This window comes from Lingula anatina, chromosome 1 (assembly GCF_051362555.1).
Source record: "Lingula anatina isolate TDL-2025a chromosome 1, LinAna3.0, whole genome shotgun sequence".
NCBI lineage: Eukaryota > Metazoa > Brachiopoda > Lingulata > Lingulida > Lingulidae > Lingula > Lingula anatina.
The window spans coordinates 26,458,935-26,484,825 of NC_141767.1; the positions used below are offsets into that span (position 1 = coordinate 26,458,935).

Sequence of the window (25,891 nt, forward strand, 5' to 3'; positions counted from 1 at the left end):
TTTTTACTACAGATTTTACTACAAACCTGCCCAAGCTTGATTTTGTTAACATTTGAAACTCAAACAGGGATCGCTTTGGATATATTGGTAAATTATGCATAAACGAAACCGTGTAAATGATGCTAATGACCATCAACGCAAAAGGCAGAGGAAAAATGAGGTTGGAGCGGAAGATGAGCCAAATATGGGAAACACAAAAGATGACAATGTGCAATCGGCTGCCGCCAATGACAATATTTTCAAAAACTTGACATTCTTTATATTACAGGCTGGGGGATTAACAAAAGCAAGGTGTGATATCTTCAGGAAACAAATTTTTAAACATGGAGGGCAGCACGAGAAAAACAGAACATCAAACATAACACACATGATTATTGATGATAAAATGGACTATGAAAAATTGTGTAAAATTTTAAAAGTTGAAGCACCTCCTCCGAATGTTAAGCTTGTGAAATCAATGTGGTTAAGCATGTGCATAAAACAAAAGGAACTCGTACCTACAAACAGTTTTGAGGTCCTAATGAATCCCTCAAGCGTTAAAGAGAAAAATCTGTCAGCAGTATCCATAGCAGGTGATCAGAGGGAGGATTCTACAAAAGAAGATAAGGCCTGTTCTAACGATGTTCCTGCATTTAGTGGGACATGTCATGTTGACAAATATAAAAAAGATGCTGTGTTAAATGTGCAAGGAGAAGGAGATGATGAAAGTGATTATATGCCCAGTGATGGTGAAGAAGATTGTAGGAATTCTGATGATATGAATAAAGAGAGTAGTACCAGCAGCTTCAGACCAACAAGTTCTTCTCCTAGGAAGTTACCAGTGAGAGACTTGCCTTCTACTCAGTTATTAAGTACACTAGGAAAATTTTCATAGATACATATTTATTTTGTTTTGATGGAATACCTATTGATTAAAATTGTTGCAGAAGTAAATATAAAAATATCAAGCCTGGTTGAAAACAATGCAACAGGTAGATGTTAGAGCATTTAAGAAACTCATAACTGAGCTTGGAAATATTTTTTAGTATCATATCCTAAGGTGAAGTCTGAGGAAACATTTCAACAGTATGAAAGAACATTTTTCAGTATGTCATTATATTTCAGTGAGCTTGGTACGTATACAATTGCCAGATTTGTTTTACTGCTAGAACAGTTCAAAATTAGCAAATAATTCTTTCTATTTAGGATAAAGCAGCACTTATGATTTTTTTATATCTTTTGTAGAAAGGTAATTGGGTATGTGCGCAGTCCTCATTACAAAAGACCTATAATGCCAACCAACATATAACGGAAAAACTAGAGGTTTGTATTATCTATTCATTCATTCAAAATAAGTAATCAAAATGGAAAATACACACAATTATTTTTCAAGTTTTACTAGTCAGTAAGAATTGACATTTTTCTTAATTTAAAAATATTTTATTTAAATATTTCAGCAACTTGCTAAAACCTATCAGAGTACAAATGATAGATGGAGAGCAATGACCTACCAGAAAGCTGTTGCAGCATTGAAAAGATATGACAAAGAGATAACATCATGGGAAGTGAGTGGATATAATTCATTTTTTAGGGAACATATGAACATATTTGTAAATACCTACTTTTCTTAGCAGTTGCATGTAGGTACTGTATCTGTCATGTATAGAATGACATCTCAATGAATAAATTTTCATGGTAGAAAAATTGGCAATTTTAATGCATTTATTTTGAAATGTTTGTATATACCCAACAGTCTTAGTTCATATCTTGGGGTTTTTAAGTACAATTAATACATTTTTTCTCATATGCTATATATTCTTCAGCAAGCCAAAGCCATACCAGGTATTGGTGCCAGTTTAGCAGACAAAATTTGGGAAATTGTTGAAAGTGGAGAGTTAAGAAAACTCAATGAATTGTCATCAGCTGGAGATATAGCAACATTAAATTTATTCACTAATATTTGGGGAGCCGGACCCACTACGGCCAGAGCATGGGTGCAGCAGGTAAGACTTTAGTTTTCCTAATGTTTCCTTTTTAATATTAATTGTGCATTTGCATTTTTTAACTGCTGCTTCCTGTGATGTTCTTTTCATTAGAACTGTATGTCATGCCATTCATCTGATTATATATTTTGTAGGGTATGAGGTCTCTAGAAGATTTGAAAACAAGAGCAAATCTTACCCGTCAGCAAAAAATTGGTTTGAAGTATTATGATGAACTCTTGGACAGAATGCCAAGAGAAGAGGCTGCAGAAATTGAAGCCACTGTAAGTTACACTTCATAAAAGAGTAATTAAGATAGTTTTTGTTTTATGCGCACATATTATGCAAACGATTGCCAATTGTAATATAAGGCCAGAGGCCTGTTTACAGAAATAAAGTCTCTCATTCACTAAAAAAGAAAAAAAATACAAAAATTAAGATATTTCATTTTCAGTTTAAGGGATTATCTATCTTTTCTCAATGCAGAGTGATCCCCATGTAAAATATGCTAGCCTCCCCCCGCCGCCGCCGACTAGAATTAACTTTTGTGTGCGCTCAGCTCTCAGAAGCTGACAGTAATTTAGCATGAACCCCAGGGAGTTAGGTCGATCCAGATGGATTGATCTAAATCTGTGGGAACCCAGTCTTAGATGAGAATTTCTTAATCGTTTATAATCATTGCTACATTTTGAATCAATTCCCCCAGGTGAAAGAGGCAGCCCTCAGCATTCAATCAGGGCTGATAGCCATGGCCTGTGGATCATACAGACGTGGAAAGAAGACTTGTGGAGATGTAGATGTACTAATTACTCATCCTGATGGGCATTCACACAAAGGAGTGTTTAATAAACTTCTTGTTAAGTTGAAAGACCAAGGTAAGCATTTTTTTAAATCATTTTTGTACCGAAGTGTAAGTAAGTCAGAAATAAGTAAAAGAAATGATAACAGTGATTTTCATGAATTTTTTTTCGTAAAAGTGTTATGCGGCACGTTTCCCTTGCCCAAATATAATTTTTTTTTTCATTAAAATTCTGGACACAAGACCAATACTTGTCTATATCCAGTCTATATCCAGCTAATTTCTTTGAATTGGATGCATAAACCTCTGTCGTCCGTTTTCATGATGCCCATTTTTTATCCTGAATTACCGATAGGTGCTAGTTCGCTTAGCGTTCATTTCATATTTACCACAGATTTTATTACAAAATAAATGCAATACTTATTTCATTGTATTTACTGTTGTAACTTGACCTTATATTATGCTGATACCCTGAGAAGTGAAAATATTTTGCTAGAACATATGAACAATAGTGAAAATGTTTGCAAAATTCTAATTTCCTTAGGGCATATCGGGACGAATTATAATCGCGTATTACCTACCATATCACGCAAGTAGATGCGTAATGGCGAAAGACCACACCTTCCTTTTCTTGTGCGTGAATGAACATGCGAAGACATAGGCATCATGAAAACACGATATGTTGATTTTGAATAAAACGTCTTCTTTTACGAAGAAAATTGATGAACGGTTTGAGAATGGAACGGTTTTTTGCCGTCAGATCTGAGAAAGAAAAGGAGTATTGGTTAAGAAAATCACGGAATTTAAAGATTTCCTTTATGTCACAAAAAAAGGATAATTCTTAAGTCTTTCTTCCGAGGTGTAGGAAGCCGATGTGTCCATGGAAAAGTTCAACATGGCACGACCCTTTCTCTTTCTCTCTATCTCTTGGTAAAGACATTTAGGATTTACACCGCACTGATATGAATAGCGATGCGCCCACACAATACTCAGAACTACAGTATACTCAGAAAGGAACGTGTTACGTGTGATGATGATGATTGAAAATTTACTGCCTTAAAGCTTTCCAATTTTTGCAGAATTTGCAAAGATAAAATGGCCATCCTTATGGGACAATTTGTTGAAAGAAAGTTGGCAATATCTTTATTACATGTATATCAAAATTAGATTGGAAAGTAAAATAGGTCGTTTTTTATGGACCATTTTGTACACCTAAGTGAAAAAAAGGGAACTGATTGTGGTATGTTGATACAATAGTGCGATGTCTGTATTAAATTGGCACTCCCCGTCCAAAACGTTGACGTCGACGCATTTAAAAGAAAAGGTTTTGCGGTCTTCTGCTTATCTCACTGAACAATAATACTTATAAAGTTAACTTTATTGTGTCGTTTTAAATTCCAATGCCGCAAAGAATATGTCTATGTCTAATCACAGAAAAAGCTGGTCATCATATCACGTTTCTTCTTATTCGGAATCACTGTTGCGGCGTACCACCAAAGGTAGTCTGTTAACCAAGAATTAAAAATATAGTTTGCATGATTTAACTCACCGTTCGGTGTTTATGTCTGCTAATTATGTCATTACTCTTTAATTAACGTCTGATAAATTCAAGATCAAATAAAATTGTAACTAAAAGAGGACCATTTCTGGCCAAATGGACTGTTCATTCGAAGCCTCTTCCCTTCACTATGGGCCTCCTTTTTAAGGTTCATGTTAACGTAAACTGATCAAGTTCTTCGAATCCATATAATAACATCAAGATTCTTGATAACATGTGTATAGACAGGCGCTGGCAACAGGCCCGTACACTGATAGTGTATAGTTCAAACTAAAGTCTTATAAACGGAATATTAGATCTTAGGTTCAAATAAGCATAAAATTTACAAGATACCGTAATGTGGGCGGCTTGCCACTGGTAGAGTTGTGTTTTTGTAACATTTGAGTAGCTTCAGTTTAGTGTATTTTTTTACACGTTACAAATTACAAGAAAGCACGAAAACCCCATATGCTGTACGTATTTGATATGTTCGATATGTGCTTGTACACGCTTAAAAAACGAAAGCACTGACGCGTCACTCCTCCTTCTACGTACAAGATTGTAGCAAAATCCACTTTGATATGAAAGACAAGGCGTGTATGTAGCCTGAGCTAGGATCCAACAGAATGTTGAGCCGAATCCTAGGGCCAATTGTGCAAATTCACACCAATTAACTTAACTTACTATCCCTAAATTCCCTGTCATAGGCCTACGTGAATAATCATATACCCAGTAAATAACCTTCTCATCAGAATATATATAGCGTAACTTAAATATGCATACGAGAGATGGGTAACAGAAATAATTGCATTCTGTCGATTCAACCCCATTGTTACAGCATGTGATACAAAGTTTGACGTAGTTATTAAGTCATAACCGCATGACGAATCGGTTAGTTGATGTGGGAAATCTAGATTGGGTATCGACATAAAAGATTCACTTTGGTCGTCTCTGATTGGCTCAAAACAGGGATTGCCTCTAATCTAATTTCCTCTGACGCAAGTGTGGCGAATCACTCATTACTATAAGTACCTATGTTTTCACAGCGGCACCTAACTTAAATAGAGACAGCATACCACGAGTGCCATCCATGTCATTTGAAAGAGCAACTGTGTTTTTTTATAACATAATGTCGAAGCCTTCGCTGATGAGGAGAAACGCAATGTCCAACATATTTGAAGGACTCGATAAAGAGCACGGCCTGTCTTTAGCTGAGCGCAGGATGTACTATTACATGGATGCTTGTGAGGCTGAAAATCAAGAAAATGCAACCCTCTGTCCTCGAAATTCGTATCGGAGAGGAGGATTAGCAAATATTTTAGAAGCACTGGATGTCATGGAGGTCACAACCCTGCGTAATAAACGCAACAGCGCTCCACATGAGCGGGCCTTTACAGACGATGTAAGCGGAACTCCTTTGATTAAGAGACAGTGACGAAATAGAAAGTGAAAGTTGAATTGGAAGCAGCGCTTTTTTTTACAATTTGTGGAACGATACTTTCGGCTTTCTTGTTATTCCCAAAGGTGAAACGACTCCCAGAAAATGTTGCTTGAACACTATACCAAATATAAATCCTGGAGATTGGCCAGATTAGCAGAGAGACTTCAGGTTCAACAACATGCCCACGCAAGACAAACTAAGGGAAGAATTTGTATGATGGTGTTATATAACTGGACCTTAGGTGATATCATTCAGTTTGAGAAGATGAAAATTCATTTTCTTGGCTAATATGATTTTTCAGCAGTGACATATCTGTCTCAGACATGTTTGGATGAAATGTCCTAGGAACTTGTGACTAACAGCACTTGGATCGTTGCCATTTGATTGTTGACAATGGGTTTTATCAGCAATATAGCTGATGACTTGGTTGTGGAGTTTGTTAAACAGGCATATCAAAACAGTGAATGCACAAGGAATTATAGAAATGTGCCAATAGAAAAAATTGTCAATCAAGACCCATCAGACTAAATGAAAATATGAACAAACATAAATGTGTTGTAAATATACACAATTTCAAGGGGGCTTTTATATCTTATTTATTTATTTACTTATTTAGATATATTCTGTAACTTACTGTATTTTAAAGTTTTTGGCTTAAGTAAAATACTTAACAAAACAGTATTATATATATTTATATTATTTTTAAAATGTTTGATGTCATTATACTTCAATCTTTCAGTTGTTGAAATCTCTTCCAACAATATGTATATTTAAATGTTCTATTATGATTTCATTGAAATGTTTTTATAATAAATTTTGATACACAAAACACATGAAATTCCATTTTGTTTCTTAGCAGGATATATTCCTCAGGCTAATCTCTGATATACATTCAGCATATCTGATTTGCAATTTTCCTCACGTCCATCCCATAAAAGACTGGAAAAACAACACAAAAAGATCTGCCACCACAACGATACACTTATATTTGTTTGTGGAGTCAGATATGATGTATGACAGCAAAATTACCCTGAGGTGGAATAAAACTGGTTTTACACCTGTCGTGCACCTACCTCACCTCAAATTTCAACAGGTGCATTTTACTAAAAAAAAAAAAAAAATGGTCCCAGTTTGGTTATTTTTGCAATCTCCAACCAAAGGTCTGCTTTTTTATTTAATTTTGCATTTTGATTTTGAAGAAAATTATTTCATTTAATTCCATATGTGCCAAGCTCAGTTTATTTAGTAAAAAGGGCTTTCCTTTCTTGCAGTTCTGTATTGCCACACTGCTGTTGATCTTTGTAGGTTTCCTTACTGATGATTTGGTTTCACATGAAGAAGTGGGAAACCAAAAAAAGTATCTAGGAGTCTGCAAACTACCAGGGGCTGGAAGAAAGGTTAGGGGAAAATATTACTTTGTCACATCTAAAGTGTACACTTTATCATACTGTAGTGGATTGGTAGGGGTTTTAATCCAAAGACATTTCAGATCTTTCAAGCCTGACTTTGCACCAAGAATGGATGGAATGTATTGTTCGGCCATGCTCTAAGGAAGGGTCACCTACTTTTTAAGCACTAAATTACCTGCAATACGTTGGCTTATCTAGGCCTGTCCAAATTATGGTTTTTATAATGCATAGGTTCCATCTTTATTATGTAACTAAAAATGAAGCATAATTAAGATCTTTTTACAGTCTTTTTATGCATTGAAGTGGAGGGGTTAAGTCTATTTATCAAAGTAAATCATAACTGTTATCTTCTAAACTAGAAGGATTTTTTCTCCTTGTTTACAAAGACGTCTTTATGATAAACAAATAACAGAACTCCTCAGATGGAGAGAAAATGTGAAGAAACAAAGAGCTTCATGGCCATAGCTGACATACTGACAGACCACTAATCAGTTCATGATCAGAGTAACATATATGACACTAACGGTGTAGGTTTGTTAATAAGAGGTGGGTTTCCATCAAACTGAAACTCCCAGTTAAAGGGATAACAATTGTTCATTTTGGCCAAAAAATGAATTTTCCTGGGGTAAATAACAATTTTCCCATTCTTTTCTACATTCAAATTTAGTCCCTGGTTTTTTTCTAAGAAGTTTGCTTTTTTGCAATAATCTCTTAAGAGATTATTACAGACTATAGCCATCTATGGAGGTCATATGGTTGGATGACAAGCACAGATTTTAGAATAATTGCTTTAACTGCCATTTTTGTTGGTGGAATAGAATATATTTTATTTCCTTGAGTTGTTTACAATGTTTTTATAATGAAATATAGATTTCATATGAAGAGTTGTTATCCCTCTAATGTATTTATTCCAGCATTATGTGAATTTCTTTCAGCACAGAAGACTGGATATCATTGTTGTTCCTCATAGTGAGTTTGCTTGTGCCCTGATGTATTTCACTGGCTCTGCTCATTTCAACAGATCAATGAGGCACCTGGCTACAAAGATGGGGATGTCATTAAATGAGCACTCACTGAATACAGGTGTGGTGAGAAAGGTGGGTGATGTGGACAACATTGGTTTATTTAATTTTTGTCAAAATAGCCACACTGACACATTGTGTTAACTAAAAATCTGTCAGCTTTGTAAGGGGACCACAAAAGAGGAAGTTATCATTCCATGTAATGGGATTTTGACTTTGAAAGAGTTAAATAAATCCAGTTTTTCGGAGTCATTTTTTACTGCAAAGACTGGAACCTATGTTAAAAAGTTTTATACTTAATTTCAGCTTAATATATCAAATTTTATCTTTGTAGAATGGGGAAAAGATTTTCAAAGGTACCCCTGTGTCAACTCCATCTGAGGAGGCAATCTTTGCAGAGTTTGGTTTACCATACAGACCACCTGAAGAAAGAGATCATTAAATACTTCAATTTGGAAATGGTCAAAAAAGATGTTACAGTATAATAGCATTTAACATTGAACACAAATTTATATTTCATAATTTTAAAGTATCTGTGGAACAAGTCAGACATGCCTGTGATATTTATATTAGCAATTAGTCAATTCAGTAATTTTTTATGTTGTGGGATGGTCTTTTAGGTGCCATAATTGTTGTATTCAGTATGTTTGTAAAATAATATTTGGCGTAAACATCTATTAAGTACTTTTTGATAATTTTAATTATACTTCTTGAATTTTTACACATAATTTTCTTGTCACAACTATAGTTGTGGTCTGAAAAGCATATATGATTTTACTGGGGCAGAAAAGGGAAGGTTTTTGTACCTTTTATATTGAAGGGCACATAGGCGGACAATGATGATTTATAATTTTTTTTACTGGGTTCCCATGCCTTAAACGATCCATGTGGATTGGTCTAACTCCCTGGTGAGTGCCACTAAATTGCTAGAATCAGCTAGGGGGTAAAGATAATTACCCCCTAACAGCTTTACTAGGCTGGACAGACATTTAAGCCGGTTAGGTTAATAGCAATTTAGTGAGGCTCCCCAGGGAGATGGATCCAAATATCTGTAGGAATCATCCCTTTGATTTTATTATATCTTCCCTATGATTTATTGGTTGAATGAATATTTAAGTTTTTATACAGTTATTACTGAAGTATATTGCAATATGCAAGTAAATAAAACATGGCTATCTTTTTGAACATTTGTTTGTATATTTTACTATTATTACATAATTAGCATTAATTACATAACATGCTGTAACTTCTGGTGTTATCTTGGAATACACTGACATTTGGGTTTTTAATCATATCACAAAGCAATCAATGAGAAATAATAATAATAATAAATTTATTTTGATTCTAAAATCCATTATAACATGTTCAGAAGACTTAACATATACATAACACAATTACTTAGGAAATCTATAAGGAATTCCGAATAGATAAATGAAAAATTACAGAGCTTAACAACAATGAAATTTAAGAGTATTCTAGAAAAAAACATATGGATTCTCACATAAAAACACTCACAGTAAATAACTAAAATGTTTAAGAAAAATAATCAATTCTAGATTAAAAAAACAAAACTTTGCTTTCAATATATTTTTTTGCAGACTTCAAAAAGTGATATCCCTTTTCCATCTTCTGAAAAAATAACATACTGACCTCAGTCAAAGTAAAAATGATTATATATTAGCTGATTTAATTTATGTAATTGGGACACAATTCTTATATCCTGGACTTTCCTTCCTGATAAAACTACTAATCCACCTTCTTGATGTCTACAGAAAACATAGTATCTATCTTTGACACCCCTATCTCATTGACACATGTTGTAAACAGCTGTAAGTTTTCTAAGTACTTCATGAGAATTGATTAAAATCAAATTGCCCTGATGAAAGACGTTTTTTACAAACAAAATTAATTTTAATCACACTGCCATTTGTTACTATTAAAATACTAACAATTTACATATTTAAAAACAATATACATTATTAACAAATATATAATGCTTTTTAATGGAATGTAATCATTTATTTTAATTTTAAAAAATAGTCCAACATGACAAAAAAAAAATAATACGAGACACAACTTGAGAGATTTGTACTTCAGAACAAACCAGATTACTTACCCTATGCATTCTAATAATGACAAAAAATGATATATATAATGTATTAATGTATGGAGAACAAAGTAAAAGATATTAGCACTGCTCCAAAGAAAATATACACGGTGAAAGTTTAACAAAAACAGAAGCATAGGGATGGCACATAATTAAAACAGTTGATGAGGGGATTAACAAATTTTGGCAGCCATACAATCATTGGGAGTTCCCAATTTCATCATATCTTATTATTTAACTATATTTGTCATGTACATGCAGTGCTTATTTAAAAAGTCAAGAACTTTAAAGAAATTGCTTTAAACATCATAAAATAATCATAATATAAATATTTTTTTAATACCAGTACATCTTAAAGATAAAATTATCCTTGTTTTTGCTTAAACATCTCTAAATTGGTACATGCTTTATTCACACCAGCATTTTTTAGGATATTAACATCCCCCTGACGCATCTGATCATACTCATTAAAAACTGCGCCAATATGGAAATATTTATCCCGAGGTGCCACTATTGGAGCAGTTTTGGGATATTTGATGCAAGAAACACTGTCATGACATAGGGAGTCCGTTTTAACCTTGGGCCAAATAACTGCATTCAGAAAATTCATGTCTTGAATATAGCCAGCACCATACCCTGCCATCATCTCCCCCCAACTGTGGTCCAGTAACTTCTTAAGTTTTTTAGGTTTTCCTCCAAACAACCCCCCTGAAATTGCATAGTTCCCATGACTTGGGTGATCTCTAATACAATGAAATGCAGTATCTGCTGTCATCCACTCTTGAATGAGATTGGCCTCACGTTCTGAGAGGCGGCTATCTGTATCTCGAACAATGTAAGCTTCAAGCCTTGAATCATCTCCTGGTAAAAACCTCCATAGCATGGGTGCCAGTTTGTTTACAGTTCCTGCATCTAGAGTTAAAATTTCAGCCCCAAGTCTCTTTAAGTGTTGAACAGTGCCTTCACCTGGAGTAGGATATTTTGTCCCCTTTCCCACAACATAAAATCTGGCAGTCCACTGGGGAAGAAAAAGACGAGCTAACTGCGCATTTCTAATGGCACCGAAGGCATAGCGTGGACTGTCTCCATAAAGTGAAAATGAAATAACTCGATTTGCATTAGGTTTTACCTGGGCACCCTCCACCCATCTATCTATGAGATGTTTACTGGATTTCACAACAGCATTCATGGCTTCTAGTTCTGCACCAGCTGGGATTGCTACAGTGATGGTGGACTTTTCACAACGAACTTTGACTTCTGGGTTAACAAAATACTTGTTGTCATACACTTGTTTCAACCACCAGTCTCCATACTTTCTTGCTTCAAATAAGTAAAAAAGACCAAAAATGTCAAAATGTCTTCTGTGCACGAATGAAAATGGAATAGGAGATTTTGCATCAATGCTGGCCACTGAAGGTAGCACAATCCCTAAATTTGCAGCAGGGCGACTTTTTGAAAGTATCTCAGTGAAATTCTCTGTCCATCTTTTACTTTCCATTTTCATCTTAGAATCAACTAGATAAAAATAATTATTATTCTGCATAAATGCTAACCTCATGGTGTCAATAACAGCCATTGCTTTGTTTTCAAAATTCGGCACTGCTGCAAAGACCAAGGTTGCCTTGACAGAATGCAAGCAGGAATGGTTCATGGTCTGCACAAATGATTCTATAAGCATCTGACCACTTTTCTTGAAATCTTCATCCGTGTGGAGGAACCCAATGTAAAAATTGTACTCAAACCCCAGAGATGCTGTTAGACAGAAGCTATGGAGAAGAGTTTTGAAAAAAGGCACATTGACCATAAGAGCTGCCTGGCTCTTGTGTTTTATTATTTCTGCAGTTTCAACTTTGTCCATTGCTACAACCACAGCAACTTTATCAAGGTTTGATGATTGACTCCCTTGAACTTCTCTTGTATTTTCCCTTGACACATCTGTTAAATGTGTGATCTTCACCTCTAGTGGCCTTAATGATAAAGTTAACCGTTGGTTAAAGTATATTATCACCAGCACCACTGCAAAAGCAGCAGCTACTTGAATGGCTGTCCTACCCCACCTCATGCTTATGGTTTTGACAACGACTGGTCTTACTTCACCATCTAAAAGAGGAAAAAACCTCATATACTTTCTGCAGGTCAAGTTACATGCACGGATATCAATAGAAATACGAAGACATGACTGGCATTTAAAATTGTTTTACCTGGCAGCTAAATAATAGCAGCATCGCAACTGAATATTTGAACATTATTCAAAGAAGGACAATTTTGTCCCATTTAAAGTGAACACTTCAACAGTGTTATTTTAATTAAGCAGAAATCACAGACATTCACAGCCTGAACAGTTTAATAACATATGAACATTGCCATAAGAGTTATTCCCAGATTTACTTTACAAGAATGTGAAGCTCAAGTACTAGTACATAATTTAAGTACTATAGTAGGTGTTCAAAACTTAAAGAAATGTCACGTAATGATGTTTATTTAATAGACAGTATAACTTTATTTAAGAGATATTACCTTAATTGGAATGCATTTACTTCTATCAATTTAACCTGTTGCTTTCAGTAAAGTCTAACTTTAAATGTTTATAATGTACTGAACCATGTCAAAATGTCACGTTACATCAGGCTCTGTTACAGGGTGCCTTATTATTATACACTTAATTGCCATTAAAAGAAATACCATAAAAAGATATTAAATTTAACCAAACTTTCCAGTCATTAAATGAAATACCATAAAAAGATATTAAATTTAATCAAACTTTGCAGTCACTTCTTACACAAACCCGGTTCTTTTGAAATCCTTGAACAGAAGTGTAACCTGTACACTATAAGCTCATTAAAGAATTTTTTAAAATTTAACTTACACATGTATGCACCCGCATGACCCTTACAGAACAAAAAATTTTGTGGCAGTACTCCGAGAGTATAGCCAGAGAACTCTTCTCACAGGGTATGAGCCACTGTGTGTATATATATATATATATATATATATACATACACATACTGGATTTGTGTATTACTCATAGCTCTGTCGATGAAAACACTGATATACTTAATAACAGTGTGAGTTGACGAGATGTGAGGTAAGGTAAAATTTTGAAAGCTCCCACGTCACAGTGGATGGGCAAACAGGTCATCACTTTACAGTAGAGAGTTTATTTCAGTTGACGGATGGAATATGCTGGTTAGTATTTGGATCCTTTGCTTTCTGATCCTTTCATGTACAGCCAGCGGCAGAACATATAAGAAATTGCTAACGCATGAATTTTGTACTACAATTTACGGTATTTATGAGTTGATACCTTTTGGTATTTCACTAAATGTCTACGTACATCTAAGGTGTCACCAGGACCGACAAACCAACCAGAATCAGCCGGCTATAGTGATCTATATTTATACAATGTTAGATCTAACATGCATGTTACCATTAGCCACATAAAACAAAAACACAAACAAACCATCTGAAAAGTTATGTTACCTCATTATCTAAATTCCCACTTCTTTCCCTAAAATTGTAAGTCTACATCACAAAGATGGTTAAGTGGTGTACACATTAAACATCACCCAACGCAATGATAACACTCGGAACTACTCGGATGTCTCCGCACTCGACAATAACCTCGGACGTAATACGGAGGCAGCCATATTTGATTGTTGATTGTTGGGAAGGAACTACTTTCAACCTCGCGCTAATTTAAACCTAATTCTTTCAACGCCTGTATCTATTTATCTTTTAAATCAAAGTCAATCTTAGTGCATTGTTTGGCAAACTGTAAAGCATCATAAAATTCAGGGGTATTGACAGCCATCCTTATGAGCGTAATGATCGATTGAGTGAGAAGGCATTTTCGGCGGACAAAATGCATGGATTTGGTGCATATTTCTCCGCCTATCACATCCGAAGGTTGTTCCGGGAGGTTAGTATGGAGCTTGCGGAATGAGCCGAGGATTGCCGATTAGTCAAATCTCACGAGTGACCTTAGGGGGAAGGTTGAGGAAATGTGACCAGGTTTGGTGGGTAGTTTAGTAAACACATGCACTTGTAATTATATTGAAACAGTGAAATAGATTACAAGTTAAAGTGTCTATTTACAGAAGATCAGGTAAAATATTATTATTTTTTCAACAAAATATTAGATCTACGATTAATTGCAACATCATTTCAGTCAATATTTACGCTGTGTTTCTCTCCGCTGATGCAATTTCTCATCTCAGGGTGTTGCTGATGTTCAAGTTTACTGCGCGTGTAAGCCCTTGTGAAAATACAAACTGGATACATATCAACAGGAGAATGTGACATTGATTCAGCCGCGCTGCTGTTGTAAAGTTGGAACGCTTTCTTTAAGTGCAGACAAATAAAAAACGCAGACGCTGCAAGAACTACTATGTCTGGTGGTGAGTCGAAGTTTTTTCAAGGGTTTGTGGGCGGACTGAATCACAGTTAGATCTACGATTTTTGTCAATGTGTTTGATGTTTTCAATTGCATTTTCACGCATTTTAGTTGAGGAATTTCCAGTACAATCAAATCATGTACTTTTTGTGTGAAATTGGGCAGAGCTCAGAGTCTTTTCTATAATGATATCTTAATTTGTTATTTCCTAGCCCTATATGTTATTTATGCTGTTTCCATACAAGCTTTTTCATGCAACTTGACAACATGTGCCATGCCAACAGGTACACTTGCCAAAATAGATACGTTTGGTCTCAGTTTTCAGCCTCATATGCTACGAAGTTATGGCTTTATAACACTGTATAACATTGTATAAACAACCATATGTGAAGTCACTTAGTACTGCCAGTAAAACGCTGTCAAACTGATGTGTGAAGTGATACAAAATACTTTCTTTGAACAATATACTACATGGTGTGAGAGAGGACATACTGTACAGCTTTTGCTAGCTTGAAATTCATGTGTTAGTACTCATATAGATTATTTTTTATAGGTACACTGTGCTAACGCATGAAAGGAAAGGCCTCAAAAGGTGTAAAATGAGCAGTTTGCGCATCCACCACAATGCGAGGGCTCTAAAATTTGTCTTTTCTCTCATGTCCTCAAAATTATATTCCTTACATTATCTTGTATCTAAAATTTGTCTTTTGACCTTCAAATTATCATTTCTGTATCCCTTTTGAAAATAATTTTTTCAAAGGGATGGTTTATTTTGGAGAGCATTGTTAGCCCCTACTCTAAACTTTTGACGAAGAGGCTGCAATCAAATTATGTGAACATATATAACATAATTTTTAAAAATTGTTTCATAACAGTTTTTAATAACATTTTTAGACAATATTAAAAATTTTCACAATATTTTTTTAAAGAAAAGAGCAATGGTTCACCGAACTGTTTTCTTTGTCTCAATTATGTGATGCATCTTTTCAGTTAAAGATGAATTTCTTCTTACCCCCCCCCCCTTGACTTTCAGAGCATTGTGTATCATAGGCTGTATTCCCAGAGATTTAGATCAATCCAGAGATTAAGATTTAGATCGACCTAACTCCCTGGGGAGGCACCCTAGCGCGCACCATAGTTAACTACCCCCTTAGAGCTATTAGTAGGCAGGGCAGACGCTTAAGCCAGCTAAGCTGACAGTAATTTAGTGAGACTCCCCACAGGGATAGATCGATCTAAAATCTATGGAAATGGGGTCATAGTCTCAATGTAATTAAATTTGTTTTGTTTTTTGGCCATTTTTAGGTCAGAGGAGTTTGAGAAACAATTTCTTGAGAAAAGAAACTGTCTTAGCCATTGTTATCTCCGCCAAGGAGGTTATGTTTTCACCCCTGTTTGTCTGTTTGTTTGTTTGTTTGTCATGAACATAACTCAAAAAGTTATGGACCGATTTTGATAATTTTTCAGGAACTGTCAGAAGTGGGCCAAGGAAGAGATGATTAGTTTTTGGTGGTGATCCGGATCAATAATCAATCAATAAACAATAATAATCATTTTTAATTATATAAACTCCTGCCATGTTCCATCATTTCTCTTTCACAGAATTGTCCAGGCCAGCTCCTCCAGTGGTGGGGAAGGTGACCCATTTCAGTGTGGAGCTATACTGGGATGAAGCTCTGGCCAAGGCCAAAGAAGAGACAGGAGAAAAAGGAGGAAGAATCAGAGTTAGTGTACAAGAACAAGACAAAAAATCAAATTCCTGGGGGAATGTTTACACGTAAGTTTTCATTTGACAAAGCAACTAGCTCTATGTTCTTGGTCTACCTAACCTATCAGTTTTATTTTGTGTTTTGTACTAGGATATGTACTAGTACTTGCTTATATTGATAGAAATTTTAGCTAAGCTCGTTAGTCTGATTGATTTTGGTTAAGGTGTCTGTTGTCAGGCACTCCAGCCATTGATAATGGCTGTGTGTACTAGTAAGGATATTGTTTGATTTATAGATAAGAAATGAAGTTTTACACAAAGCATTATGCCCTGTGAAAAAGAACTTTTGTAATGTACTCTCAATAAACAAGTTTTTTTTTCCAAAGAAAATTTATGCACAAATACACATACACACATACTTAATGTACTAGTAAAAGGAACATTCCTCTATGGAGAGTGGTAAATAAGCATGGCGTTTCAGAATTCATATATTTAAAATCTTAATATATATCTTATATTGAGAGTTTGAAGGGATTGAAACTAATCCCACATTGAGTTGACAACACCTATTTGTTGATTCATAAAGGAACAAGAAATAAATGCATTTCCATTGTATCTAATAAGCTTTTCAAATATAATATATGACATGTAAATCTTATTTAGAAGCACCAGATGACCCTCAGTTTTACCCAATATTGTTAAACTGCCAAATTGGTGTTGATATATCTTACACATGTGAAGACTTGTTGATTAAAATAAGTGTATTTTTCCATGTAAATATTGGTAATGAAAACAGAACTTTGTAGAGTTCTTAGCTACTAATAAAAAGCTTAATTTTCATATGATTTCTTGGTTAGAAGAGAAGAGCTTAATGTCTCTTGCAATGCAAATTCTGTTCAGGCCAATTAAATATGTGTAAAAGAGGGCCTTGCATTAGTGCGAGGGTGTTTGTGGTGTTAAAAGCTAGGTTTTATGAATAGTCTTTACAAGTTGTCAAAGGTTGTAATGTTTGCCGTAGTGCTTAATGTCACATCATTTAAATATCAAAGTCACGTAACCTCCTTTGCAAGTTCCCAGTTTTTGACATATGTTATTAAGCCCCTGCTCACGTCACGGTCAAGTAGAGAGACATTCTGTACTGATTCACTTTGAAATTCTAACATGTAATTGCATTACAGGGGGTGTTACACCCATTCACAATTTCTCCAAATGTTCACCTCCTTACATTAAAGGGATAATAACTCTTCGTTTTGGCCAAAAGATGAATTTTCCTGGAGTAAACAACAATTTTCCCATACTTATCAATGGTTAATGAATCCATTTTTACATTCAAAGTTAGTCCCTGGTTTTTTTCTAAAAAGTTTGGTTTTTTGTTAAAACCTCTTAAGAGATTTTAACAGAGTATAGCCATCAATGGAGGTCACGTGGTCTAAAGACAAGCTCAGATATCAGAATGATAGCTATAACTGCCGTTTTTGTGGTAAAACAGAATATATTATATTTCTATGAGTTATTCACAATGTTTTTATTGTGAAATATAGATATCATATGAAGAGTTATTATCCCTTTAAGTTTTAAGTTACTTGTCTAGCTGTGCCAGAGAGAGCATTCAAAATAAGTTGATCAGCGAACTAACAAATCCGTGGACTAAATATGGCCGGCTCACTTAAAAGCAGTGCCGACTAATCTCCTGATTCTCCCCACCTCCACACGCCATCACTGCAGGGGCCTTGTAACCTTGGAGCCGAAGATTCTCCCCGCCTCCACACGCCATCACTGCAGGGGCCTTGTAACCTTGGAGCCGAAATTTCATCCATTTAATGGCAGGCGTGGAAGTGGAGAGACCATTAGCAGCGCTCAGTGGGGTTGGCCATATTTATTTAGCGGATCAGTTCATGACCTGATCAACTGTTCTGAATAGGCTCAAACAGGAAGGCCCAATATCCTTGTAGTACTAACATTCCTCCATGGAATAGGCAGGCTATTTAGTTGTCAATCTGTCAAAGTGTACTGGTACAGACTGTATCACATACGTAAGCATGCTGCACAATGGGAAAATGGCCTAAGTCTTATGCTTGAAATTGACCAATAATTGTTCTTCATATTCTGTCCCTTTGGGGATTACAGCCTCATCAAAGACGGCAGTTTGTCCAGGTATTTTCTGGAAGCTGAGCACACAAAAGTTTATTACCCCTCACTGCTGGGAAGCATGCAAGGAGGCATGGTAGTCTGTCAGTCTGATTTCAGTCAGCAAATATAATAGTCCCCATGGAGCACAGTCAACCTAGCTAGGTCGATGTAGCGCATTCTGAACAGCCCCTAAATCTGAAATCTGATTTATATTTGACTTTTTCTTTTCTGTTATTTTCCTGAGCAAGTCATCTAATATTTAACTTCCAGACCTCTTCCTCTTATGCAAACACTCAGATTTGAGCTCCATTACCCAAGATAAGAATTATGTGCATATGCCAAATTTGTTTTTCTGGCAGGGGTGCTTTTCTTGTCCAAACTAAGACCCTTTCTTTGCTGCTGTATGTATAGAAATTAGTAGGCATAGGTATTATTTTTGGTTAACAATAACAAAAACAGGTACTGGTCAGTTAGAGATATTATACCAGAAACCTAAAAAGGGATTAGAGATATAATACAAAGGTCATCAGTTTCTGTAGGAAATACATAATGAAGCATCTTACAAAATGTATAGTAATTTGATAGAACTTTGAACAAAAAGCAATTTTTCAGAATTAAAAGAAATCTCAAAACCAGAAATAAGATAAATGCTGAATTTTCCATTGAGATTAAAATAGCCATATTCAGACAACCATATAGCCCTGTTTGTTGTATTCACATTTCTTAACTTCAGGTATGATGGGAAAGATGTGTAGTGTAGCTTTAAAAATATTGTAAAGAAGCTTTACTTTCGATAACAACCAAGTGCTATTCGGCACCTGTTAAAAAGCCACTGAATGCCTCTTTGACCAGGATCAATTATGAAAACAGCAAGGCATGGTGCCCCTTAATTAATGCGTCACAGGTAAATATGGTTAAGTAGGAGAAATATTGAATTTATTTTCTGATAGGATATTTGCTTAGTGGAAGTTTAACATGTGTTATGTTATGTAAATTGAATGGCTCCTTTTCTTTTTTTAGAAGAATAAACCTGAAAAGAGTGGTATACTATGGTTATTATCATTCATCCAGAACTTTGCCTCTTCTGAAAACAGTTTTTCAGAAGGGGGGAAAACACACAAGTTTGGATTAATATACCCTCTTATTGTTGAAGGTTCAAACTGCATCTTATAGCTGCCTTAACTTGAGTTAGTTACAACACTGTGCTTAACCTAAATGGAAATAAAGATTCTGCAATTTGTTTTTACTTAAGCCAAATATTTTTTAATTATCTTATGCAATAACATTGTATTTGTTGAGATTTAAGTTTGTTAAGATGTTTTGTTGTCTTGCATCTGTGAAGTTAAAGGAGTCCAGCAAAACGCAACATATATCAAATAGATTCTTAGTATGTGGACCATGTGGTGTAAATACCTTGCACAGGTTTGTGCTCATTCTTTCAAATACAGAGTAGTCCAATTGATTCAGCCAGTTCAGATATAAAAGATATTGTCATCTACAGATGTAGCAAGCACCTGTATCTAACCTTTTTTTTTTTTTTTTTTTTTTTTTGTCAAAGGGTTGATATGATTGCATGTTGTCTTATCCATAGCAATATTAAAGTAAGCATATTGTGATGAAAGTAACTTGGTTATTTTCCTGTAATTTTCTTTCCAGAGGTTATTCCAAGAGTCATGTGATTGAATCCCTGGACGAACTTACACAGTACAAGTATAGGCTTAGGTTCCAGAATGATGATGGGCCTTCAGAATGGAGTGCTGTTACCACAGTGTGCACCACAAGTAAGTCTGGGGGTATCAGTTTTGTACAGTAAATAAGTCCAGGAGTGTTTAGAACACAAAATAGTTCATGTGTTACCACAAGTAAGTTGCAGTGTACATCACAATTAAATGAATGTGTGCATACCATAAAATTTACTTGACAACACAATGTTTCTCGAAAGAAAGGCATAATATGTACATCAAGAAATTGCTTAGTGTACAAGAAGAAATCAATTTGTATAGCATTAGAAGTCAAATTATGCACCACAAGTCACAGTGTCATAGTAAAGCCACTCAGAAAAAAATTGACTGAAACATTGCTAAAATGAATAAGTTACAAACTATGTAATTAAGTGTTCCATTGTGTTTTAGTTGGTGTGGCTTCATAATCACAAGTTTGAAGTCACCATTGGAATTATGCATTTAGGAATTTTACTGTTGGCCGAGTTCATTCCAATTGATTGTCAGTTTGATATACCAGCATCTTTAAACATTAACAGAGTGTTTGTGCAGGGAATCAGAGATGTTATTATGTGATGTATATGTGTCTTGGTATTGAGTTCCTTTAACTTGAGTTAGCAAAATATTTATTTACATCACAAAGAGAAGCCAAAAATCAAACTCAGATTGGCATCTTGATGCATAATGCCTTGCATCATCTTTCTTGGATATATTGACTAAAGATATCAGATTTATTGGGAACTTTTGTAGTAGAAATAATGTCAAGTTCATTGGTTGTTTGGTTGGAAAACAAATATGGACATCCCTAACAGAAAGCCAGGCCTGAAAATAGCTTAACGCATAAGCTTGCCCTCGTATAACACGACAGTTTTCCTAAAAATGGCTCACCACACAAACGTGCCCACATATTCTTTTGACAGTTTTTTTAAAAATGGCTCACTACACAGGCATGCTCGTGTATTATTTTACAGTTTTTCTTGAAAATGGCCCACTGCACAAGTATGCCCGCATATGAATAGGTAGTTTTCTTTTGATGAAAAAGAGATTTGTCACTTCAGTCAACTGCTATCTATATACTGTCTACTGTATTTTTATATAGATATACTCAGTCAGATAACCAATAATTAAAAAAAAAGAAAATGTTTACTTTAAAAAGTTGCCTGGTCGATTTGGTATAAACAATAAAATGAACAGTGAATAAGAAGAATTTCATTGAAAGTTCAGTTGCAATAAGTTCTTTGTCTTATTGGGTCCCTTATGTGTTTGAGTGGGAAAATGAGCAACTCAAGTGGACTTCTATTTGATGCAAACATAAAAATCTTTTTCATTTTGTAATTGACATGAATAAGTGGTAAATACAAGCAAAGTTGTTATTTATTATGTTCAGCTAAAAAAAACACCCATTTGATTAAGTCCAATAGTGATTATGTGCATTGGTTTGATTTTTGCCTTTTACCTTCCAACTAGTTGATCACCTTACTTTACCATCATATAATATATATGGAATAAGATGGAGCTTTGAAATTGGAAAAATTGGAGAGAGAACTGATGTTAACCATAACTGCAACAATAAAAACAGCTGTGAATACAGATAGCATATCTTTATATTCAGAGTTTGCAAATCCTTGCCAAACCATCTAGTTTATAAATGGATGAATTAATATTAATTACATTGATTACCTCAATCAATGGGTGTGAAAAAAACAAACTGATGTTTCATGTTGTAGCTGCAAGTTGATAAGAGTTCTTATGGATTATTTAACAATATACCTCTTGTGTTGTACCAGGGGAACCTTTGACTGGGGACCACCTACATAGGGCAGTCAATGCAAATAATCTGGAGGAAGTTGAACGGATTCTGCACACAGGGTAAAGTATTGATAGGAGAAATCAAAGACAATGACTTAAATTGAAAATCTGTACAACCATTCTACAGAATGTTTTACTTTCACATAGTACATGCATGTCTTAATCAAGTTTTTTTTTAATGAAGAGATTTTGTGAGCGATATGGTTAAGCATAGATATTTTGTTGCTAGACTGTTGTACATTATTAATTGTTCTACACAGTTATAAAAACCCAAATATATTGTTGTTTAGTAGTTTATGTACAGCAGGACAGGCTTATTAGACATCTATGCATTTTTATGAAAAAAACAACATTATATTTATCTTAATGTTCATTGTAATTGTTATTTATATTATTTATTTTCATTGTATAACTGTGTGTTTGTGTGTGTGTGTGTGTGTGTGTGTGTGTGTGTGAGGAGTATATTGCAATGTAACTCACCTTTTCATTGTTTAGTTTTAGTGGCATGAACTATTTATCTTATTCCAGAGAGGTAAAAGCTGAGATTCCAGACAAGTATGGCTTCACTCCGCTCATGCAAGCTGCAACCAAAGGTTATTTAGAGTAAGAACACTCCAGCTTTAATTTTTTTCAATTTGATATTGTAACTTGTATCGTGTCAAAATCATGACTTATATCAAGATAGAATTTGATAAGCAAACAGTAATTCAAGGAATATCTGATTCTAAATTGATAGCCAGTTAAATATTTTTATATTATTACACTTTGTCTAGCCAAATAAATAAATAAAAAAGATTTATCAATATCATTTTCTTCTGTTAGAGTTGTTTCCACAAAATTTCTCATAAGATCTTCCTCTGTTATTTCAGTATTTTAAGAACATTGATTGAAAATGGTGCCGACGTCAACTTCGCAAATGAGTCGAAAAAAACTGCGTAGGTATTGGTGATTACAAAAGTGACATTTGTAGCTGAGAAGCCATTTGAGCATGAAAGCAACCTAATGCATCACCGCAAATTCATCTCAGCTCTTTTTTGAAATTGATTTTTGCACAAATGATTTCGCTTCCATCACAGGATGACGTAAAATGTCAAGTTGGTAATCGCTCTGGATTATATTGCACCAAAGATAAAAGGTATGCTGATGCTAAAACCATTGTAACTGAAAGCACATGTAATAGCTCTGCCAGTAACTTAGATGGCAGGATTTCCTGTGCAGATCCTCCCAAGTGGCACTGAATTCTTAAGCCACATCAAGTTGGTAGCTAGGAAATAATACTGCTAGGATTGAAAGGGTATCATGAGAAGGGATCTGTAGGAAGCTAGGTCATTCTTCATGCAATCTGTGGCTGTTGATGGAGGTGATATAAAGTGACATTTTAATTCATAGGTCAAACTGAGGTTGGTGTTGTTTGCAATGCATGTGAATACGCTCTCTGTTTTCTCAAATAAACTTACCGTGTAACATGTGCAGGTAAAAATCTGAAAATTACTCCACCTATCTGATGGAACAAGAAAAGAAAAGGACTCAAAAGAACTGCAGTGGTTCAAATTACAGACTAAAAAGTATTCCCCTTTTTTTTTTCACATTTTATTTGATCACAGAAATTGATCACAAGAGTTTTGACTTTTTTTGCTTAAAACTCATAAGTGTAAGTTGAATTTCTTACTTAATATTATATGTTTTAGAAAATTGCCTGTTCATTAATTACTTTCAGACTGATGATGGCCTGTTTTTCTGGCAATCTCCCTGAGGCCCAGGAACTTAGAAAGCATGGTGCTGACTACAATGCACGAGACAAGGGGGGTTCAATGCCCATACATTGGGCTGTAGATGGTGGAGACCCAAACCTTCTGGAGTGGATTATACAAGATGGTGCAGATGTCAACTCAAAAGATTCGCACTCACATTGGACACCATTGATTCGAGCTGGTAATATCAAAATGAGGCCATCAGATAAATGAAGAGCTAGTTCTATACAAAATGTGAAAAGGTCATCAGTTTATCGTTAGTTTGAACCAAAAGGATTTTCAAACTTCCAATTTATGATGTTGATTCATGCTTTCATGTTGATAGTACCTGTACTCACTTCTTGTCATTAAAATATCGCTGGTTGACTTTGTAACAGTGGTTTTTACAAAAAAAAGTCATGATTGTAATGTTTTCATTTTCTAGCCACTATTGGTGGAAATGTGAAAATTGCTGAAGTTTTGATAAAGCACGGAGCCAATGTCAACATGCATGATAAGGATGGAAAAACAGCACTAATGTCAGCAGTCATAAATGGGTATCAGGAATTAGTGCTTCTTTTACTGAAAGAAAATGCAGATGTATCTGTAAAGAATGAGGTACTTGACATTCCCTGTTTAGTTTTACAATTTGTTATAGATATTTGTGAAATATTTGATAAGATTCAAAAATGAAGACTTAATAAGCTATGTTTCATTTATGATCAAAAATAAATTGAATAAAAAGAATAGATATTAATCTGTTCTTGAAGTAATTAAGCATACTTCATGCAATTGTTTCATCCTTGGGTTAAAAACCATTTTTGAAGCTTTTGTTTTTCTTTTTCCAGTATGGAAAGAATGTGTATGAAATGGCAGTTTCAATGGATAAGAGGGTAGGTGAAAATTCTCATATCCTTTAGAACAAATAGTTATTAGTTCATGTAAATTGCAATATGTATAATGTTTCCTTGTAGTTCAGTAGCTTGCATTTGGCATCCTTGCTTGATATATGGAATTATACCATCTTGATATTCTGAATAATTTTATTTTAAAAATTTTTAATTCATTTAATGTGAGAGAGATTGATTTTTTAACATAGATTAATGATTTTATATTGATTCCTTACAGAAAGTGATCAAGGTCCTGGAGGATCATATGTCCAAGACTGGCATAAAAATTGGACAAAAATTCTGAAGGTTGTCACAAAATCAAAGTTTTCTTGACATCATTGTGAACTGATATATAAAGCATATGTGTCGGAATCTTCCAAAAAGTTTACTTTTAAAAAACGTTAACTTTTAAAGGCATGTTTAGAACAGTTGATATATTTGTAAACCTTATAATAAATGTATTTAAGGCAAAAAGTCCATGAAGTGTCTATGACCTGTAAGATTACTTATCTTACTTAGAATCAGACAATACTAGGTTTGCCTTTGCTGAAATAGTTGCATCTTTTAATAAGAGGAATCTTGTTGTGTTTGTTGAAAATGTTACAGAGCCAAAGTTGTTAACATTCCATACTTCATTCATGTATGTATCAGAGGAATGATAGATAAGATATAAAGCTGGTAAGGTTGAAGATGCATATATTACCTGTCTCAGAATCCGTCCACTAAATATGCAAACTTGAACTATGGTTTGTGTGTAAACACTGCTAAATTGGTATTCACTTTTTTCATACTTTATGTATGTTGTTTTCTATTAAGATTTTCTAACACGATTAATGTAAAAGTTTATCTAATATGGAAAATATAACAAAAATTTATTTTCTTTTCAGTTATTTGATAGTGCAAAAACAAACACATGGCTTCTGTTTAGTAACAAACTGTGACTTGCCTGAGACTTTTAAACCTCTTTTCATTTCATTTTCATGCTGCCTTTCAATTTTTTTTCTTGTAGAACCGATAAAATTGTATTTATGTTTACAAATGCTCAATAATGTTCCATGTGGTAGATGGTATAAGTTCAAACTTTCACATTCTGTAACATTTAACTCAAGGAATCAGGTTTGTTGTGCAATGTAATTTTGATGGCGAACTTAAGAGTAAACTGTGCCCAAATGCCCAGAGTTACAGTTAACATTCCACCCCTAGAGAGTGACAAAGAGGCAGCAGCTGAACTGTA

At 34.6% G+C, this 25,891-nt stretch overlaps 3 protein-coding genes across 5 annotated transcripts; 2 read left to right on the forward strand and 1 right to left on the reverse strand.

Annotated features, from left to right (window-relative positions):
* The first annotated feature begins 69 nt into the window (after nucleotides 1-69).
* Nucleotides 70-9,354, forward strand: LOC106181965 (DNA polymerase lambda). Of its 3 annotated transcripts, none has more exons than XR_015332690.1 (9): nucleotides 70-820; nucleotides 1,225-1,302; nucleotides 1,437-1,544; nucleotides 1,803-1,982; nucleotides 2,117-2,245; nucleotides 2,668-2,836; nucleotides 7,044-7,135; nucleotides 8,088-8,244; nucleotides 8,504-9,354. XR_015332690.1 is itself a non-coding variant. In XM_013566542.2 (9 exons), the coding sequence occupies exons 1-9, from the start codon at nucleotides 95-97 to the stop codon at nucleotides 8,609-8,611; spliced, it is 1,752 nt and encodes a 583-aa protein (XP_013421996.2). In that variant the 5' UTR covers nucleotides 70-94; the 3' UTR covers nucleotides 8,612-9,354. The 3 variants fall into 3 exon arrangements, 1 of the variants encoding a protein (XP_013421996.2); XM_013566542.2 differs by having other exon boundaries at nucleotides 8,083-8,244; XR_015332693.1 differs by lacking the exon at nucleotides 7,044-7,135 and having other exon boundaries at nucleotides 8,083-8,244.
* A 131-nt stretch (nucleotides 9,355-9,485) lies between these two features.
* On the reverse strand, nucleotides 9,486-13,931 carry LOC106181966 (uncharacterized). Its single transcript, XM_013566547.2, has 2 exons — nucleotides 13,757-13,931; nucleotides 9,486-12,376 (listed from the first exon to the last, which is right to left on the reverse strand). The coding sequence occupies exon 2, from the start codon at nucleotides 12,336-12,338 to the stop codon at nucleotides 10,641-10,643; it is 1,698 nt and encodes a 565-aa protein (XP_013422001.2). The 5' UTR covers nucleotides 12,339-12,376; nucleotides 13,757-13,931; the 3' UTR covers nucleotides 9,486-10,640.
* A 212-nt stretch (nucleotides 13,932-14,143) lies between these two features.
* LOC106181967 (fibronectin type 3 and ankyrin repeat domains 1 protein) lies at nucleotides 14,144-25,464 on the forward strand. The gene is made up of 11 exons (XM_013566549.2): nucleotides 14,144-14,292; nucleotides 14,494-14,673; nucleotides 16,272-16,446; nucleotides 20,164-20,288; nucleotides 22,016-22,097; nucleotides 22,566-22,640; nucleotides 22,907-22,972; nucleotides 23,755-23,969; nucleotides 24,213-24,385; nucleotides 24,616-24,660; nucleotides 24,896-25,464. The coding sequence occupies exons 2-11, from the start codon at nucleotides 14,664-14,666 to the stop codon at nucleotides 24,959-24,961; spliced, it is 1,032 nt and encodes a 343-aa protein (XP_013422003.2). The 5' UTR covers nucleotides 14,144-14,292; nucleotides 14,494-14,663; the 3' UTR covers nucleotides 24,962-25,464.
* Nucleotides 25,465-25,891: the final 427 nt, after the last annotated feature.